The sequence below is a fragment of the Stegodyphus dumicola genome, chromosome 3, assembly GCF_044657685.1.
Source record: "Stegodyphus dumicola isolate Sdum_Otavi_A_Nest chromosome 3, ASM4465768v1".
Taxonomy (NCBI): Eukaryota; Metazoa; Arthropoda; class Arachnida; order Araneae; family Eresidae; genus Stegodyphus; species Stegodyphus dumicola.
The window spans coordinates 134153876-134175289 of NC_140770.1; the positions used below are offsets into that span (position 1 = coordinate 134153876).

Genomic DNA, 21414 nt, shown 5'->3' on the forward strand with positions numbered 1-21414 from the left:
TGTGATAAGTATTGCGCAGATTTGCAGGAAATTTATCGGAATTATCTAATGTGAAATTATCTTCAGGGGCTCTTCTCAAGTTTCAGGTTCAGTGCGTGTAGCGGGCTCGTTTCAGCGCATTCCCTAAACGAGGTCGCAAACTTAAGGGTCTTCATTCTCTAAAACGCAAACGTCTTTATTCTCTAAAACGCAAGGGTCTTCATTTCCTAAAACGGGCCGGTTTCAGTGCAAGGGTTTTCATTAAGAAAATATTTCTCCGATTGTCCAGATTAGAGGGATACAGTTCACTGTCTCTTATATGGAGGCTATCTGTATTGATTCCTTCTAGACTCTTACAGATTTAGTTAGACTTCTAGACACTACAAGATGGTGATGATTATGGCGACTTACCCAGTAAGTTTTCATAAGAATTGTAATGTTGGCCTAGTCTTTGAATATGGGGACAATTAACCCTAAGAGCTAGTTTTCGAAGTTACTTTTGTAGCTGATTTCTTTCTCTCTCTCTCTAATATATATATATATATATATACAAGTATATACACATATAGAAATTTTAAAATTAGTAATGTAATTCATATTTTCTCTTGATTTCATAAAATTTCTTATGCCTTTTTTGTTTGCTGGGAGGTCTTCCTGATTATTTTCTAATTTATGGGAAACAGTGTAAATATTTAAGATTTAATATTTGATTTCTAGTAATTAATTACATATGCAAAAATTATTCTTTCATGTGAATAATAACAATTAATTACGTAGGAAAAATTGCAACACTACATGGAAGAGAAGTACTTTATCTAGTAACATTATACAATATAGGAAAAGTTTACAGAAAATATCCATTATCTTTAACGTACAAGCAAAAATCAATAGCAGTAATTAAACAGCAATTTTAGATGAAGACCAGAATAATTAAAACTTTATTAATAAAAATACATTTTTAATGTAGCTATGTAACTTATCAGTTTCTACATAGGTTTTATAGAAAGAAAAAAAAACTATAATAAATACTATATGAAATTCCAAATAAATGTTATATGAAACTTCAAATAAACGTTATATGAAACTCCAAGTAACGTTCTGAATCTAAAAACTGATCTGTTACTTTACACACACAACTGATCCTTGAATTACGATTGAAATTCATATATAAATTTTGCCTGTTCAAAATCTTAACTGTTAATAATCTAATGTTATCAGAAGACATTATGTTAGAATAAAGAATAAATCAATGTATATATTTTCTGTGTTGCATATACTGCATGGCGTATTCATACAACAAAGTAAATCGGAAAGCAACTTTTCTTTTGAGAGAAAGAAAATTATAAACAGAAAATATACTAAAGAAAATAAACACAGTAAGGATTACATTATATTATTCATCGATTATATCATAAATCTGCGTCGACTATTCTGCGCTGAAAAAAAAAATTCTGACGATTTCAGATTTATTTTACATGTATATTTTACATACATATTTATTTTACCTACGCATATCTTATGATTTCATTGAGATGCCTATCATTTTGATGGAGAGTGACCACAAAAACAATACCCGATTTTAAAGTAACAGAAAACAAAAAATTAATTAAATAGGTTGATAAATAATATATCAAAGTTAACTAATTTTTTTCTTTTACTTTCTTTTACTAATCGCAAAACATCATCCCCACTTACATTAATTATTTTTTAAAGAATTTCAGCAAATCTACCAATTGTCATTTGTCGAGGAAATTGCTTTGCTCTTTAGAAAACTGTGTAGTAAATACCCATTGCAATGTAAGTAATTCCCATTGCAATAGGGCTTTGAAAATGGCTTTCATGCCACAACAACGAAGCTGATGCATGCTGTAATTTATAAAAACAAGCATTGTTATTAGTCTGAATCGAGCTTTAACCTTACAAATACATTTTGAAGACGGAGAAAATATTTAGTGAGTCAGGTTGAATTTTAAATAAAAGAAAAAAGACATTACGGCCAAATTTCTTGTCGGAAAAAGTAGTGGATGGAATGATTTGACTCTGTATGACATTTCTGCGGGGATCAGCGAAGGAAGAAGTGTAAGTACATCCATTATATATAGCATAGAGCTTCAACCAGGCTTCAACTTCTTCAAGAAAGCTTCAATGTTGCTCTCAACTTAGCATGCCAATTACGCTTTATCTGGATGGAACTGGATTCCACAAAATAGACAACATTGGTGACGGAAAATCAACACCACAAACCTCTATGAGCTTATGCAACTGCGACTGAAAATTGGAGAGGGTATACTTTCAATGTTAAAGTATTTCCTTTTAAAACCGAGGACTGTTTTTATGCTTATTTGCAGTCTGTGTAGTTTGTCTTTTTGTTTTATCATATTATTGCACACGTCCGAAAACTTTCCGATGTATTTATTATGGGAAAAGTATCCAAGCGAGAGTAGACATATGCATTTTAAACTAGCGTAGTTCAAGGATCAACTGTAAAATTGTTCTTTCAAGAATTAAGCCTCGATCTAATCTATGACATTTGGGCATTCGCAACTCGCTTGGCAAGAATTGTAAAGACCTTCGCAGAAGTTCGGATCTTTTCTTCTGAAGACATAACAAACGGGTATGTAGTTATCAAAAGGATAGCGGTAGGCTAGAAAGGAAATGCAAACACTATTAATTTAAAACAGATAAAAATAAAGCTGATTTCAAAGTAAAACCACAGATTTGCTAATACAGGTAATCTAAAATTGAACAGCATTTAGTATTTCTGGAAACCTATAATATACACTATGCGTCTTCAAAGATTTAGGATTAATTACTTTTTTAAGAATTTCAGCAAACCTACCAATGATGATCCACAGCATTTATTACAGTGACTTTTCAACTTGATTCTCTTAAAATATTCTCTGTTTACGGACAATTTCTCTGTGTTGTTAATTGTTTGTTTTGATCCAGTGAACATCTATTGTCATTGAAGCTATTTTGTGCTTATTAGAAAGCAGTTATTTATTTATTTTTTATTATAAAGTTTTGCTGTAAATCAAAAATCAGTCATGAGTTTTTTAATGAATTGTGACCAGAGAGGAAACTTGATACATAGCTTATGATCCTGAGACAAAACAGCAGTTTTCTGCTTGGACTGGGAAATCTTTGAGTTACAGCTAAAGTTGAGGAACTTTCCGATGTAGCACACGACGGTGCAAAGGCGTTGCAAACTGGTCCGAGAGGTTGCAAAGTGGTCATGGTAACTTTTACGACGTCTTTACAACGTTGTGATGACGCAAAATATTTGCCGTTGCATCTAGGCAATTTGACGACGTCGCTGAAACGTCATGATATGACCGCTTTTAGACCTGGTCGTTTTAGATATTTTTTCACAATTGATCAGCTTTATTTTTAGAATGAAAAGAGACTAAATCTGCCCTTTCAAGAATCCGATTTCCGCATAAGATTTACTTTGCGTTTACTTTTGTTTCATTACTTTATTTCATCTAAATATATTAATCTAAGGTATATTCATCTAATGAAATATAAATTTAATATAAATACTTTTGAATTATTAAATTTAATTAGTACTAAACTACGTGCTAAATTATTGTTTAAAATTTTGTTAAAATAATTAATAATTAAAATATTTATTTATAAATATTATAGCAAAATATTTAAAAATGAAACTAATCTATAAAGTAAGTTATTCAGTTATGTATTTTATATATTTAAAAAAATCATATTTCCGAAATCAATGCAAATCACATAATAGCAATTATTTCACTACTGAAATATGACTTTATTTCAATATTTAATAAATTAATATGACGAGCCCGATAAATATTTTTTTTTTAAATATAACTTTGTGAACATTGTTCGTAATTCTATTCAGTTGAAATAATTCTTCTAAGCCATCTTTTAAAAAACATTCTATTAAGTTATCAGAAGAACCGTCGAAAGGTTTAATGCAATCGTATAACTCGCTGAAAAGTTACACTGAAACGCTGTTAAACCAATTGACATTCCGTGTGTATAATTTACTGGGTGATTATATAAACGAGCATCTGAGCTCGAGGCTTGCGCGCTTTGGCTAGCTGCCAAATTCGAAAACGTTATTAGTTAACTGCGCAATACATTTCAGACTCCATCTTATTTCCAGGAGTGTTTTCTTCACGGTTTTGCAATTCACCGTCGTAATTAAATACTGGAGAGCTTCAATACAGAAAGAGAACGATGCACAAGAATATAGTGATGGGAGTTTATTTTGATTTGAAGAGAAATCATCGTGGTAGTGCCGAATTTCTGGTTATTTTGTTTGTGAATATCTGCTCTACAAGACTACACCAAAATTTTGAATTTTGGATGCATCGTTTAAAAAAATATCTGTTGCAGCGTTCTAAAATAGTCCATATACAGTGAAATAGTGTTCTGTTTTGGTATTTTATGTGTTACCAGTGATTAAAATTATATGGTGGTTTTCTCCAATCTTCAGTGACCACAGCGGTACAATATTTGGATACACGGATTAGCGATTCGGTTATAACGTTCTAAGTGCTATATCGTATATCATTCATATTGATCGATTACTGTGTTGGCGCTCAGAATTAATTCCTATAAAACCAAAAACAACATACAACGTTACGGCATTTTCTAATTTTGCTAAAAATGCAATCAATGCAGAAGCAACAATTCAAGCTGTTATGGTACGTTCATTAGTTTCAAAATACAAAAAAATTATTGGACTGGTACCAGTATTTAATATCACCGCTGAAGATGAATTAGCTATATGTAATAACAAGAACCAGTACATTAAAATTAATAATAATGCACATTCTATAGTATGCAGAAAAGGTTCATGATTTTAAAGTGTTTGAAATGTATGATCGAAAAAATAGTGTTAAGGAAACATTAGCATTACTATGAAATATTGTAATCTATAATTACGTGATATTTAATTGTGTAATATTAAAAAACACTAAATATTTTTTATTGATTGCAAATTGCAGTTTTATTACTTTTTGTTTGGTATCTATTCTTCTAAACACTGTGTAATTCGCGTTTTATTAAATATTTCCTTATTGTATGTTTATTAGACTATCTCAATAAATGAATGTTGGAAATTAGGTTTTATTTATCTCAATAAATGAATGTTGGAAATTGAGTTTTATTTTTTATTAAATTTAAGTATATTCTATTTTCTTCGCTTTTATGTGTTTGTGATAACAAAGAAATTCATAATAAATAGAAACAAAAAGTTTAATCGTGTACTACTTAACATACTTAGCTTACTATATACTATATTATTTAAATTATTTCAGTACGAAAAAAAAAAAAAGGAAAGCTATTGATTATAAAATGTGCATGAAATAATCATTGTAATTTACCACTATTCTAAAATGTAGAAACTAAAAATAAGTAAATACATTAACATATGATCGAAAGAAATGGTGTCAAGAAACATCAGTATGTAGGGTTTATATTTATTTTAACTAACATTTATTTTAAGTTTAAACTATCTTTCCTGTCAAGTCTTACTTTCGCCTGGAACTGCCAATGCCAGAGTATGTAAATTTTAGTAGAACGCGCAAGGATTCAAATTATCAGCGGAAGTATTCTGAGTTAAATAGAAAGGAAACGAGTTCGAAGGGTGCTTTTCTTACTTCATGAGCGCGAAGGTAGTTAGTCAGAAATTGAAGAACCACGCGTTTCGGCCTGTGTGCTTGCCTAGGCAAACTGTTAATCTTTCAACGTAATATTCAGAGTTTGCTGAAGTATCAGCGGTATTTTAGAACGCGGTGAGGTTAGTTACGTTTAGAGAGCCTCGTAGTTAGTCACTCGTTATTATCTTTTTAGTTTCTTATTTTTATTTTACCGCCGGCTCGGCGTAGTTTGTGAGCGTCAAGAGCACGCATTTGTAATTTCTAAAGTTGAATAAAAAGGGACTTAAACCCTTTTCAGGACTCAGTCTAATTTCCAGTTTCAGCAGTCACCACTTTGTTGCGTGCAGGTTGGAGGCGCGCAACTTGACAAGTATTACTAGTAAATACTGCAATTCATAATTATTGCACTTTTAATTGCTTACTATTTAAAAAACACAAATATTTTTTCTATTAATTGGAAATTTTAGTTCCGTTACCTTCCTTCTGGTATTCATACTTTCAAATCCTACTAGTTCATGTTTTTTCTTAAATAATGCCGTCATGTATGTTGTTTGTTAGGTTATTATTTCATTTTAGATATAAATATTGGAATTTTTTTTTTGGTTATTAGATTTAGGTATATTTTTGTACGAAATATTTTTGATCACATTTATTAACTGCTTTATACAGTCTTTCATTTGCATATCTTCGAGATATAGAAGTTAATGGTTATATTTTTTGCTATGAAACGTGAATAAATTTATACTTGAGTTCAGATAAAATACTGATTAAGTTACCTTAAAAATACTTCCTAATATATCATGATAGGGACAATTTTCAATGTCTCTGAGATTTAACAGAAATAAATGTGATAATGTTGTTATCAGAAACGCTCTTTTTTTTTACCCTCATATATATCTTTACTTTTATTTATGCCTGGTTGCGTTCTATTTACTTAGAACCTACTAATAATGTTATATATTTATATTAACCACTTTCATAATTACTCTCACTTAAGGGGAAAAAATGATAAAATTTTAAATAATCGTAACTTAGAATTTAAGTTATTTAAAAAATATAGTTTAAAATACTGAAAGTAATTAAGGATATTATGAATTATGCATATTTAGTCTAAAGAGAAAAAAATGTATTATCTTCTGGTTTTCAGGAAATGATAAAATATTTAAACTTTAGATAAATACAAGGAATACAAAATTTTAAAAAAGAAGAAAAATATATTAATTATTAAGCTTATTTTTCTGCATAAATCAATATGTAACACAAGGACATAATAACGACATTTTTACAACTGTTACAAAAAGGTGGAATTTTGCGAACATTTAGCCGTCCTTAAGACGTCGTGATACGATAATTTCACAACTAAAATATCACCCGCGAAAGACGCAATAACGTCTATGCGACAAAAACTTCATTTGCAAAGACGTAATAAAGACGTCTTTGCAACGGTTGCTAAACAGTGGAGTTTCGCGGACATCTGGGCGTCTTAAAGACGACATATTGCAACGTTTTTGCAACGACATCCGCGACGAGTTTGCAACGTCGTTACGATTTGCTGTGCTACTTGCGTTAAGAACTGGTAAGCGAATAATCGCTTTAGTTCAGTAAAAAGAGAACAGATACTCAAAAAGGGTTAAATACCCTTTATTATTCCAAATAACAGTCGACTCCTTCTTGGAGTTTACAAGACAGCCTCTACTCAGGCTGAAACTCGGGAAACTAAGAAATAAAGCTCAACTAAGCTAAAAAGATATAGCCGAAGCTATATCAAAATTCTAACAGAGTTGGCCCCTTAACGCTAACTAACGGCGAAGCTGTCAAGGGCCTAAACTACGGCTGATCGTAAAAATAGCTTAGAGAGTATAGCCAAAGAACGTGTATACATATTCTTTGGTATAGCCCAGGGATGGGCCAACTCCGGCCCGCCGGAAGGCTCTATCCGGCTCGCGGATAGAATTTTAATTTGCCGGTCTGAGGCAAATTAAAAGAAATATGTATTTATATATTATATACCATCTCCTTTTCTTCTTTGTTTAAATATTATTTTTTTCTTCCTTTTTTCCAAAGAGCCGATGATCTTTTTATTTTCTTTATTTTTGTTCTACAAAACATAAATTGACGGAAACAGCAAGCCCTGACAGCTTTCAATTGGTAAAGTGTTAAAAGCGGAAGTTCTTTGTTAGTTATAGCTGTAGATTGGGGAGCAGACATATGGGAATCCAATGTAGATGAATTAGACCTCTTAGAAAAAATTCAATCTTAACTTAAAACTCAATAAGAAAATTTAATCTGTTTGCTAGGCAGATATACAACTTGACATTGGCGCAACTTGACATTGGCGCCCGAACACTTGTCGAACTGAAATGGCCGAAAATCGGATGGAAGCCGCGGGACAACAACAAGAAATGGCAAGCCAATTGGAAGGATTTGGATACTTGGTCCAGACGTTGAGAGCGTCAATCAAGCCAAACGTCAATTTCGACGGAAAAAATTCGGTGGCGATATTTCTAGAAAACCTCGACAATCACTTTCAGCTCTACCCTGTGCCTGAAAGACAAAAAGTTGCCATCGCCACATCTGCACTAAGAGGACAGGCCGCGCTATGGTGGAAGAATATAGGCAAATTTTTATTAGGGGAATTTGGAGGCCAGACATATATATTTGAAAATTTCAAAAAATCGTTATTAAAGGCCTTCCCCATAGTGAAAGATTGAGCAAGGCTAGAAGCCGAACTATATAGTTTCTATCAACGGGATATAGAAGAATTAACGGACTTTATTCTGCGAAAAATTAAGCTGACGGATATGCTGTATGGGAAGAAACCCGACGCGGAGATTATTGAAATAATCTTACCAATATTGTTACTTGCTGTTGAAGACTACTTCGAAATTAGAAACCCAAGCACATTGCAGGAGCTCTTTGAATTGGCGGTGAAGTTTCAAAATCGCAGAATAGCAGAAAAAGCTAGAGGGGCATAGTATTCTCAAGGGATCCGAAGGCAATCTTCAAATGAGCAGACCAGAAATGCAAACCGCTCTTATGGGGAAAAGAGCTATCAAGCTAACTCATCGAATCTCGAAGGTCAAGGCCCGAAAAGGAAATTCGAAAACAAACGTCCGCGTACCCAGAAGGCAGAAGTTGAAAGGAAAGCTTTAAACGAGTAGAGGGGCCTGTGAAAGCGAGGGTCCAGACCCCGGAAGTTTTAAAAAAAAACTTCAAAAAGACACTTAAATACGGTCATCGTAAAGAACTCACATCTACCAATTATACAAGTTCTGGTTGGCGATGTACCAGTAGAAGCCCTCATCGATACAGCAGCAGAATGTAATTTTATGAGCGAAACATTCTTCAAAAAGAATTTTTATAGGTTACGATTATTTAAAAACAAAAACACAGAAATTATAGCGGCGCAAGGAAAAACCTGTCACTGCATCGGGAAATTATCATTAAACATACAGGTAAAAGAGGAAAGCCTCAAAGTATTAATTTTTGTAGTAAAACATTTGCAAAATCCTCTTATTTTAGGTATGGAGTTTTTAAGGGCCGCGAGGGCCAAATTGAATTTTCAAGACAGTTCTATTGTGCTGGAGATTGACCAGAGGGTGGTGGAACCATAGAGCTGTAATGTACTAGAGAGAGAAACGGCAACCCTGAAGGGGAACAGGAATGCGAACCACGTGACATTTGGAACATTTCCCAGATCGTATTTCCCGCGGATCTTCCTTCCCATTACAGTTCTATGGATAATTTGTGAGAAGCAAATGCTTTGCGTGTACGCGCATTGTTTCGGACTTCAAAAATGATACTTTCGTGCTCCGCAAATAGATGAAATTCCAGATACGTGAAAGGTGGAGGAGTAAGATTTCACAGCTGAGCTTTTTCTAATGTTTTAAAACGTAATTATATAAAATGTAGAGGTTTTTTTATCCACTCTACTTGCCGTTTTCTAACAAAAAATAGATTTTCTAATTTTATATAATATATGCATACATGAAATAACATTTAAATAAAAGTATATTAATATATATGTATGCTTCTAATAACTGTGTTCCGAAAAAAATGTTAAAATTTTAGTAATACCATATAATTTTAATTAGTCTAGTATTCTGCTTTGGCGACATTTTTCATTCGCCAACAGACTGCTTTGAATGCGTTTGTTTATATGTTCTTTGTATGCGTTTGCTTATGCGGACATGTGCGAAGTAGTAATGTATGTATTTAATACTTGGTAATGTTGATGTAACACTGTGTAAGAACTGCATAAAATTATGTTTTTTTTGGGGGGGGGACATGAATGACTTTATTTTATCCCCTTTTCTTGCATCCAAATATAACAAATATGTTTACTTTCAATCACGTATTTTCTTTCTTATATCATGTTTCTGGCATTTATTCCAATATTAAGAATTTGTTAAGTATTAAGAAAATAGAAATTATATAGCAGTTAAATTTCAAAACTTTAATAGTTTTAAGTTTCTTTTTAAAAATAATGAACATTATTTAAATTTTACCTTCTAAAATTATTTAAAATAAGTGCGACTACATTGTGCAACGTGCATAATATATATATATATATTTGCTAGTAAAAGGGAGTCTTAATTTACCACTTTTCAGTTTCATAATTTCATTATTTACCACTCTCTCTTCCTTTTAACTTATATCTGCTATACTGACATTCATTTTTAGTTCAATTAATCTAATATCTTTCTCACTTTGATTCGCCTACTCCGTAGTTCTCTGTAATACACCGTATTAACATTAAATTTCCTTTTTGTACTATTTTCTGTTTTCACTCATTTTTCTTATGTTATCTATTTTTTTTTTTTTATTCTGTCCTAAGTACTAAAAAACCTTCTTTTTTATTTATTTATTTTACTTATTTATTTTTTAGTTTGTTATTAGTTTATTATTTATTATTTAGTTTATTATTTATTATTTAGTTATTAGTTTATTATTTAGTTTGTTCTCTCCAGTTTTTTTTATTTTATTTTAAATTTTGTAGACGCCGAGGAACATATTACAAAATATTATTCTACAGCATGAAAATTATTTAAATTTTAAAAATTAAAATTTAAAATAAAGTTAAATTTTAAAATAAAGTGTCCAATTTTAGGGAAATTAATAATTTTGGCTGGTGTTTATCGATCTAACCTCTTCTGCAAATTCAACGGCAGCTTCTGCGAAATGACATCTTTCCAAGTTCGCATTTCGAACTAAGAGAAAAGAGAGGAAAAAATCGCCAGCCATGGCGATAGTACGCCAAAGTCTGGGTTCAGTTCCATTTCATGCCCAAACTCCTGCAGCTCATTCCTGTGCCGCTTTTTCACCCGGTTTTGAATGGCGATACTCCGTCTAGTATATAACAGGTCTATGGGTGGAACCTGTGGAACAACCGCAAGTTGACCTTAGCCATTTGAATGACCATGAAAGTCAAGCCATCCAGCAAGTGGTGAGTAATTTTTCAAACTTGTTTTCAGAAAGGCCTGGTAGCTATCAAATAGTTACGCATGAGATACAGTTAACTGCCGAAAAACCTTGTAGGACTAAACCGTATCGTTATGATAAACAATGTTATGTATTAATCGTTATATATATATATATATTTTAAGCTTAAGTTGTTTTGCTTATTTCAGTTTTGATTTGTAATTGAAGTTCTAATTTTTTTTTTTTTTTTTTTTTTTGTTGTTTAAAGTTGGTTGTAAGTTTAAATTGTAACTTTTGTAAACTTTAAGTTTTTGGTTAGGTTGCTTTTAAAAGTTCTGAGTTGAAGTGGTTTAATTTTAATTTGAGTTTAGGGACTTAAGATTTTTGTTTTGTTCTAGTTGTTTTGACCCTTAAGGTTGTTTAACTTTTAACTTTAATTTTTTTATTTTAAAACTTTGCTGTTGCACTTTTGTGTGTTAATTTTTTTTCCTTAACTCTGAGTAATTTAATTGGTATCCCTCTTTCTTTTAACGTTAAACGAATACATACTTTCTGACTGGCGGTAGAAGAAAAATAATTTGATTCTATTTGTATTTCTTTTGGATAAATTGTGTTTAGTCTCAATTGGTGGCTGAGGAAACAATTATTACAGTGCTGACATTTTTATTATGTATTATAATGTTGTGTAATTAGAAGCTTCATTTTTTTTTAATTTACCAAAGTCATTTTGTATTAACTTATTTCAGAGATTTTCACCCCTTGCCCTCTTTCCTTCAGCGGAAATTCTTATCAGCAGTTGTACTGCACCCCAAAATTCCTTTCGGCTAAGCGTTCCACCATGTGTGGAGGGCGAAAGTGTTTGATAGTTTTACCATGTGGTTTACACGAAAAGAGGACCCTGTTTTGCTGGACAAGACTAGCAGGATGATGTTCTACAGCATACTTATGGTGGGGGAAAATATACGTTGAGACAGAAGATCTGCATTATCGACGGGACCCTGGAGCGAGGCTAGTTTCTTCCCCCTTGTTTCCGCCTGCAGTTGTGATGACACATTGGTGTGGCCTTGGAAGTTGAACGATGGAATGGATGGAATGGCGAGAAACGGCTCCTTTTGGTAGTCGGGAAACCCTTTCCCGTGAAGATCCTGAGTGTGGGTTGCCTTTTTTTTGGCTTCCTGCTAGTCACCATCTACGCCAAGTTTTCAAAAAACACGCCAGCTACTAAAACGGCTGCGCAGTGTTTTTCGTGAGGCTTCGGGAGACGGGGACAGTGACGGAGACGACAGAAGAGAGACGAAAAAAAGAAATTTCACGAGAACTTATAAGATGACAACTTGGACGAGCAGCTCGGAGGTGAGCCTCATCTTAGACGTAGCAACGTAAAATAACCAACACCGAAGAGAGGCTGCAACATCTATATTTCTCTATATTTCTAAAATCCTAAAATTTACGCTGTCATGATGGCCTATGGAGGGAAGACCTGTGTCCTGCTGGTTAAAGCAGTAATAGGAGGGAAGCCTGGCCTCCGACCAAGTAGCTTGGTTGAGTCTCGTCAACCTAACCCCTTTTGTTTTCTAATTTCAGATACTATCCCAAGTTTTTCTCCGAGAAATAAGTTTCGCTAACAAAACTCAAATATATGAATGATCCCTAATATGTTAAAGAAAGGTATGTCATCCTTTTCTGTTGTTTTCACATTAGTTCTTTAATTGATCCAGCCACCACGTTTAATTGTAATGTTTAGTGAGGTCATGACTCTCTTTTTATGTTTTGTAATCATAATATTTTCCTACCTTAAATAAACGTAAGTTGATTTTATTCTCCTGTCTGTATTTATTGTAATTAATCTTTTACACTGGACCTTAAACATAAAATGGGTTTTGTTTAACACAACGCAACTTCCTGGAAATTATTGATTTGTTTACATATTTTGTTTTTATGTTTCACTATGACTGCCCACAATACTTAGTATGTTATTGTCAAAATATTGATTGATATGTTCAGTTAAGTGACTTATACACACAGTTACCTACCGCATAACACAGAATGAACTTTTTCTCTAGTTGTTTCACAAATATGGTGTTCATTTGTAATTATTGAGTATGAATTTATGTTGTTTATATAACAACAAAAAGACCTAATCATCGAATAACATATTCAGGAAATGTTAAAGAACAAAATAATAACGCCCATAAATAGTGAGTACGCGAGTCCAGTCGTACTATGTAGGAAAAAGAGCGAGTTTCCTCCTTCGGATAAAAGGGCTTGGAGGTTTGCTATCGATTACAGAAAACTGAATAGTATTACTAAATTCCCAGTTTACCCTTTGCCGGTTATAGAGGAAATTATTAGAAAGATTAAATCTACCAGATACATGACCACTTTGGACTTAACGTCTGGCTACTATCAAATAGCTATGAGACCCGAAGACATACATAAAACCGCGTTTATAACAAAATCGGGCACTTATGCATTTTTACGCATGCCCTTTGGGTTGTGTGGGGCCCCAATCAACATTCCAGAGAGCTATGGACATTGTTCTAAAGCCTGTCCTAGGAAAATCGACTTTAATCTATCTAGATGATATAATTATAACGAGTAGTACGTTGGAACAACATATTAAAGATCTAGAAGAAGTTTTTAAACTATTAAAAGAGGCCGGTCTTACAATTAACGCCTCAAAATGCAAGTTCGCAACTAAAGAACTTAAATATCTGGGTTATAAAATTTCGAAAAAGGGTATAGAAACTCAAGATTCAAAAATAAAAGCAATCAAGAATTTCCCACCTCCCAACACCGCCAAGAAACTTTCTTCTTTCCTTGGGTTATGTTCTTATTATCGGTCATTCATAAAAGATTTTGCTAATATTGTTGAACCCTTGTTAGTAATTAAAAGAAAGAAAAGTAAATTCACGTGGACAGCGGAAGCAAATACCGCATTTGAAAGATTAAAAGAAGCGCTCATCAATGCCCCTGTTTTGAAATTCCCGGAGGGGGACGAAAACCTGGAAATTGCAGCAGATGCGTCGGACTATGCGGTGGGTGCTGTTCTTATGCAAAATAGCCATCCTCTGGCATTTTTTAGTAAAACGTTGAATCACACACGAAGGAATTATACAGCTACAGAGAGAGAAACATTAGCCGTATTAATGGCTGTACACAAATTTCGAGTTTATTTCGGCAAAGCGCCAGTAACAGTCTTTTCGGATCATGCGGCTGTTGGTAGACTTTACTCGGGGAAAACCCTAACGCCCAGGTTAATAAGATGGGCTTTAAAACTCCAAGAATATAATCTAATAATAAAATATAAACCGGGTAAGAAAAACAATGTAGCTGACGCACTTTCTCGCATTAACTGGACGGTGAAGGTAATGAATTTAAATGCGCTGTGTTGACTTCAAAAATTTTAGATTCTAGAGATACAATTATCGCTGAACTGAAAACTGATCCTGAATTTGGAAGTATCTATGCATATTTGAAAGACCCCGAAAGCTTTGAGCACACAGATATCGATGCGATAAGAAATAGAGCAGAAAACTATGAAATAATAGATAATTTATTATTTTATACGAAAACAACAAACGAAAATCTCGAGTACAAACCAGTCATCCCAGCCTCGCTTCGATTAAGCATTTTGAAGGAATTACACGACGCGAAAACAGCGGGTCATTTAGGGGTCAGAAAGACTTTAAAAAGGGTACGCGAGGCGGTATATTTCCCGCAATTATACAAAATAGTAACTGCGTATGTCAGGTCCTGCAATCAACGTCAGTTAATAAATGATATTAATTACAGCCCTGCCGGGTACTTAAATAGCATTCGCGCTACATTTCCGAATGAAATTTTAGGCATAGGTCTTCTTGAACCTTGGTCCTTTCCCCCAGAGCGAGTTAAATAAAAATCTTTTAGTAATTGTAGATCATTTTTTCAAAATGGACAGAAATTGTTCCACTTAAACGCGCGTCAGCCAAAACAGTCGCAGATACATTCTTACACAGATACATTTTAAAATACGGTGCACCGATAGAAGTCATTAGCGATAACGGTAAACAATTCATTAGTCAAATATTTGAAAACATATGCAATGGACTTGGCATACGCCATATCAAAATGGTTCCGTATAGACCACAGGCAAACATAGCAGAAAGAGTTAATAAAAACATTGTAAAAATAATTCGCATTTACGTTAGCACACATTACATGCGCTGGGATGGCTACATAAATGAGTTAGCTTATGCTTTAAGAACGGCAAATCACGATACTACGGGAAAAACTCCAGCAGAATTATTTTTAGGCCGAAAGTTAATTACGCCTTTAGATAAATTATTCTTTGTGCAACAAAGAGAGCAAGAATTTAGACAGAAAGATGTGCAAAAACTTATTGACCAGGCGCTTAAAAGCTCGGATACGGCATACGGCAAGAAATAGGCAAAATATATATTACGATAGAAAACGCCGTGAAGCAGATTTTAAAGTTGGGGATAAAGTATTGAAGCGGAAATTTTCTTTATCAAGTGCCCCAGACAATTTTACTGCAAATTTAGCTCCAAAATTTGAAGGCCCCTATGTAATTCAGGAAATCAAAGGAGTCGTATTGTACCTTAAGAACGAGAGAGGGGAAATCTGTAAAGCAAGCCCCGACCAGGTGAAAAAATCCTATAATCAAAATGATTTTGAAATCCTTAAAAGTTTCTTGCAGGACTCAAGCGTAAAAGAAGTAGAAGGTCCAGAAATAACGTCATCCGTTCCACCACCCAAGAAGCAGAGAACTGAAGAGAGAACCTAGTCCTTCTACAATCCAGGAGACGGTACGGAAAAGAAAAAATTAAAACTTTCAGACTCCAGCATTTAAGAAAAACAAGAACGCAAAGCCGCCGCGTAAAGAAACTTTGGTAAAGAGGAAAACACCACCTACAACGCATCGCAGTAGAAATTATACATCAAGGAGAACGCTCCCAGGCCAGAGAGTCAGGTGCAAACAAGGCCGCCGTTCCGGAAAATAAAAAGACAGCAGGAGAAACGAAAAGACCAGCAACAACCGAAGAAATTCAAGAATGACTCCAGACCGGAGGACGCTAAGACCAGCCGTCCAGGGGAAAAACGAAAAAGACAGCAACCCGACGACTACTACGCAAAGAGGCCAGCATGCAGAGGACGAAAACGAAAAATTAATGTGGACGACACTCGGAGGTCATTAAAGAGAAGATTGACGTCCATGAAATCTATAACGTGGGAACAGTTCTGCCAGAAAAGAATGAGGGAATTCCAATCATCGAAAATTCAAAGATAAGTTAAAATCTTCTATAAAATTTTTCTTTTGTTCCAAAATGTTATGCGTAAATACGAAGTTCTATGTTTTGACGAAAGTCAATGTGTCTCGGTTGAGACTTAGTTTTGTTTTACCTTATTTAGATAAGGCAAAAGTAGTATTTTCTTTCAGTATAAAATCTAAGAACAAGCAATGTCTGTTGGTCGAAAGACTAATTCTGTTATGTTAAAGCCAAAATTTGGCCGAAGATAAAAATAACTTCGTATTCTTGTATTAATAAGAATTTTAGTTTCAGTGCCGCCAGCTTGGCGAAGAATGAGTAAAGTAAAAATTTATTTTTCTCTTATTCATTTTATGGTAAATTGTAAAAATCATATGTATTAGAATTTTGTAAATATACGTAAATACTTGAAAGTTATGTAAAAGTAGAATTTAGTCTAGAAGCATAAAATTTTAGATGCTAAAAGTAAATGCTTAAAAGCAATGAATTCAAATTTAAGTATTAAACTGTAAATAAAATCATGCTTTAGAGCGAAAGCCTGCATGTCTAAAGATGAATGAGGGGGAAGTTAGAATGAATGTGTTTTGTAGGGTTCTCCACCTACACTTGAATTTTAAGAATGTTAAAGTAGCTCACCGAGTTATAGAATGTCGAGTAAGGTGTGTCTATTTGGTCGTTGAATTCTAACAAATCATTGTGTTTAGGGGAAGTGTTGTAATACTAAAACACGAATATTCCCGTTTGACACCACACATGGTGGAGAGCCCGGGTAAAGTTAAATTAATGTTTGAATACTTGAATGAATATGAAGTAAGCAGTAACTAAGGAAAATAAATCGTTTAAAAACAAAAATGTATTCAGTGTCAAGAAAGTGTTAATTATAATGTGTTTAGAAAGATACTGATACTTATTCCTTCCAGATGCTGGAAGGAAAAGAACAAGATTGATTGCTGAAGCCCAGGAAGAGTTGCTATAAGAAGAGAGATTTAAATAAGTATCTACAGAAATTTAGTATACCTTTTGTGACATAAGATTTTTTTATGTAAACGAGGCTCTTAAAAGTTAGTTCAGAATTGTAGAAACTTTACAACAGGTCGTTTGTAGGACCTGCCTCCAAGTTTTCCAAATCCTGGCAGCGGCAAATCTAGGGTTTATATTTATTTTAACTAAAATTTATTGTAAGTTTAAACTATCTTTCCTGTCAAGCCTTACTTTCCCCTGGAACTGCCAATGCCAGAGTATGTAAATTTTAGTAGAACGCGCAAGGATTCAAATTATCAGCGGAAGTATTCTGAGTTAAATAGAAAGGAAACGAGTTCGAAGGGTGCTTTTCTTACTTCACGAGCGCGGAGGTAGTTAGAAATTGAAGAACCACGCGTTTCGGCCTGTGTGCTTGCCTAGGCAAATTGTTAATCTTTCAACGTAATATTCAGAGTTTGCTGAAGTATCAGCGGTATTTTAGAACGCGGTGAGGTTAGTTACGTTTAGAGAGCCTCGTAGTTAGTCACTCGTTATTATCTTTTTAATTTCTTATTTTTATTTTACCGCCGGGTCGGCGTAGTTTGTGATCGTCAAGAGCACGCATTTGTAATTTCTAAAGTTGAATAAAAAGGGTCTTAAACCCTTCTCAGGACTCAGTCTAATTTCCAGTTTCAGCAGTCACCACTTTGTTGCGTGCAGGTTGGAGGCGCGCAACTTGACAAGTATTACTAGTAAATACTGCAATTCATAATTATTGCACTTTTAATTGCTTACTATTTAAAAAACACAAATATTTTTTTATTAATTGGAAATTTTAGTTCCGTTACCTTCCTTCTGGTATTCATACTTTCAAATCCTACTAGTTCATGTTTTTTCTTAAATAATGCCGTCATGTATGTTGTTTGTTAGGTTATTATTTCATTTTAGATATGAATATTGGAATTTTTTTTTGGTTATTAGATTTAGGTATATTTTTGTACGAAATATTTTTGATCACATTTATTAACTACTTTATACAGTCTTTCATTTGCATATGTTCGAGACATACAAGTTAATGGTTATATTTTTTGCTATGAAACGTGAATAAATTTATACTTGAGTTCAGATAAAATACTGATTAAGTTACCTTAAAAATACTTCCTAATATATCATGATAGGGACAATTTTCAATGTCTCTGAGATTTAACAGAAATAAATGTGATAATGTTGTTATCAGAAACGCTCTTTTTTTTTACCCTCATATATATCTTTACTTTTATTTATGCCTGGTTGCGTTCTATTTACTTAGAACCTACTAATAATGTTATATATTTATACTAACCACTTTCATAATTACTCTCACTTAAGGGGAAAAAATGATAAAATTTTAAATAATCGTAACTTAGAATTTAAGTTATTTAAAAAATATAGTTTAAAATACTGAAAGTAATTAAGGATATTATGAATTATGCATATTTAGTCTAAAGAGAAAAAAATGTATTATCTTCTGGTTTTCAGGAAATGATAAAATATTTAAACTTTAGATAAATACAAGGAATACAAAATTTTAAAAAAGAAGAAAAATATATTAATTATTAAGCTTATTTTTCTGCATAAATCAATATGTAACACAAGGACATAATAACGACATTTTTACAACTGTTACAAAAAGGTGGAATTTTGCGAACATTTAGCCGTCCTTAAGACGTCGTGATACGATAATTTCACAACTAAAATATCACCCGCGAAAGACGCAATAACGTCTATGCGACAAAAACTTCATTTGCAAAGACGTAATAAAGACGTCTTTGCAACGGTTGCAAAACAGTGGAGTTTCGCGGACATCTGGGCGTCTTAAAGACGACATATTGCAACGTTTTTGCAACGACATCCGCGACGAGTTTGCAACGTCGTTACGATTTGCTGTGCTACTTGCGTTAAGAACTGGTAAGCGAATAATCGCTTTAGTTCAGTAAAAAGAGAACAGATACTCAAAAAGTGTTAAATACCCTTTATTATTCCAAATAACAGTCGACTCCTTCTTGGAGTTTACAAGACAGCGCCTACTCAGGCTGAAACTCGGGAAACTAAGAAATAAAGCTCAACTAAGCTAAAAAGATATAGCCGAAGCTATATCAAAATTCTAACAGAGTTGGCCCCTTAACGCTAACTAACGGCGAAGCTGTCAAGGGCCTAAACTACGGCTGATCGTAAAAATAGCTTAGAGAGTATAGCCAAAGGACGTGTATACATATTCTTTGGTATAGCCCAGGGATGGGCCAACTCCGGCCCGCCGGAAGGCTCTATCCGGCTCGCGGATAGAATTTTAATTTGCCGGTCTAAGGCAAATTAAAAGAAATATGTATTTATATATTATATACCATCTCCTTTTCTTCTTTGTTTAAATATTATTTTTTTCTTTCTTTTTTCCAAAGAGCCGATGATCTTTTTATTTTCTTTATTTTTGTTCTACAAAACATAAATTGACGGAAACAGCAAGCACTGACAGCTTTCAATTGGTAAAGTGTTAAAAGCGGAAGTTCTTTGTTAGTTATAGCTGTAGATTGGGGAGCAGACATATGGGAATCCAATGTAGATGAATTAGACCTCTTAGAAAAAATTCAATCTTAACTTAAAACTCAATAAGAAAATTTAATCTGTTTGCTAGGCAGATATACAAATATAACGACTTGTGTCATTTTCCAAGGTTCAAGTCAATACCCTCAGTAAATGAAGAGAAGCTTAAGAATTATGAAGATTGTTTGAAAAACTGTATTTTGAGTTCGAACGAAGATTTCACGATTTCAGCGCCATTCAAACAGAACTGGATATTTTTACCATGCCTTTCAACGTAAACTGTGAAGCAGTGAAGTCAGATTTGCAGCTTGAATTAATTGAGTTGCAATCTAACAATCATCTCATGTAGTTTTTTTCTAAATGTGAAAAAGTTAGAGTTTTATAAATCATTATCGAAAGTAAGCTTCCCAAATTTAATATTTCACGCCCAGAAAATCAGTGTTATGTTTGCTTCATCTTATGTAAACAAGTGTTTTCAACTATGAAACTTAGAAAGAATTATTTCAGAAGTAGACTGACAGATGAGCATTTAGCCTCGTTCCTTAGAATCAGTACATCTCACTTCGAAACTCAATATAAGGAACTTTTAAAAGTGAAATCGCAATTTCATGTATCTCATTGACATATTTAAATTATTATACTTGTATATTGTTTTTAAAATTTCAGAAAAAAATTATCTTGGCCCGCTAAACTTTTTGTTTTCGATTTTTGTCCCGCGACCGAAAAAGTTTGCCTATCCCTGATATAGTCAAAAGGCTAACGCGCGCTGCATAGAATCTCTGGCTCTCTCACGAAGTCAGTAGAACTTAACAGTTAAATACTCTTTCTCCTCATTTTCATTTGACCACGATTCTAAAAATACTTTCTGGCCGGAAGTTGTAAGCTGAAATTCAGAAAGGTCAGGAAAGTAACTTCCAAACTTCTCAAGATAAACCTTACAATGTATTAAAAGATATAAACTACGAATATTGTTTTCTTCAGTTTTCTATTTTGTTGGAACTTAGTCCTAAAATTTTGTAGACGCATTATGTAGAGTAAGACAATGAAGAAAGAAATATACGAAAAGTTACAATTGTTTTAAAAATAATAATAATAAAAAAAAATTTAGGAAATACATTTCTGAGTCATAAATGCATGTCTTCTGCACAGCGCTTAATCTGAAACGCAAGCTTGAAATTTAATGTAGGTAACAGCAAATCTGTGAAGATATTGTTAACTATTGAAGATATTGTGATACTTCACAAGAAATTTGATGTTTCATATATTGATACAAATATTAAACAGCTCGACCGTTTTTGCAAGTATAATTAGTCTTTGATTTTCCTCTTTTTCTAGAAGATATTTTGCAGAATTAGTTAACCATCAATAAGGCTGTTGGTCATTGGTGATCTAGAATTTAATGGCCGCTGGAGATTAATTGTTGATAACTAATGTGTGACGGAAACTAACGGGAAAACATTTTTAAAGTTTATGGCAATAAAATTATATTGAATTGTAACATTGCCCTGGCATCCAGTTCATAGACCCTAGTTTCACAGCGATGCAATAATTTCTTTGTTGGTTTT

At 33.3% G+C, this 21414-nt stretch overlaps 1 protein-coding gene across 1 annotated transcript in view; it reads right to left on the minus strand.

Annotated features, from left to right (window-relative positions):
- Nucleotides 1-804: 804 nt before the first annotated feature.
- LOC146998091 (cysteine-rich venom protein TEL1-like) overlaps nucleotides 805-21414 on the minus strand; it is a 70122-nt gene continuing 49512 nt past the window's right edge. The window contains exon 7 of the mRNA XM_085812446.1: nucleotides 805-2623. Within this exon, the coding sequence (XP_085668572.1) occupies nucleotides 2501-2623 (123 nt within the window). The 3' untranslated portion in view covers nucleotides 805-2500. The remainder of the gene's footprint in view (nucleotides 2624-21414) is intronic.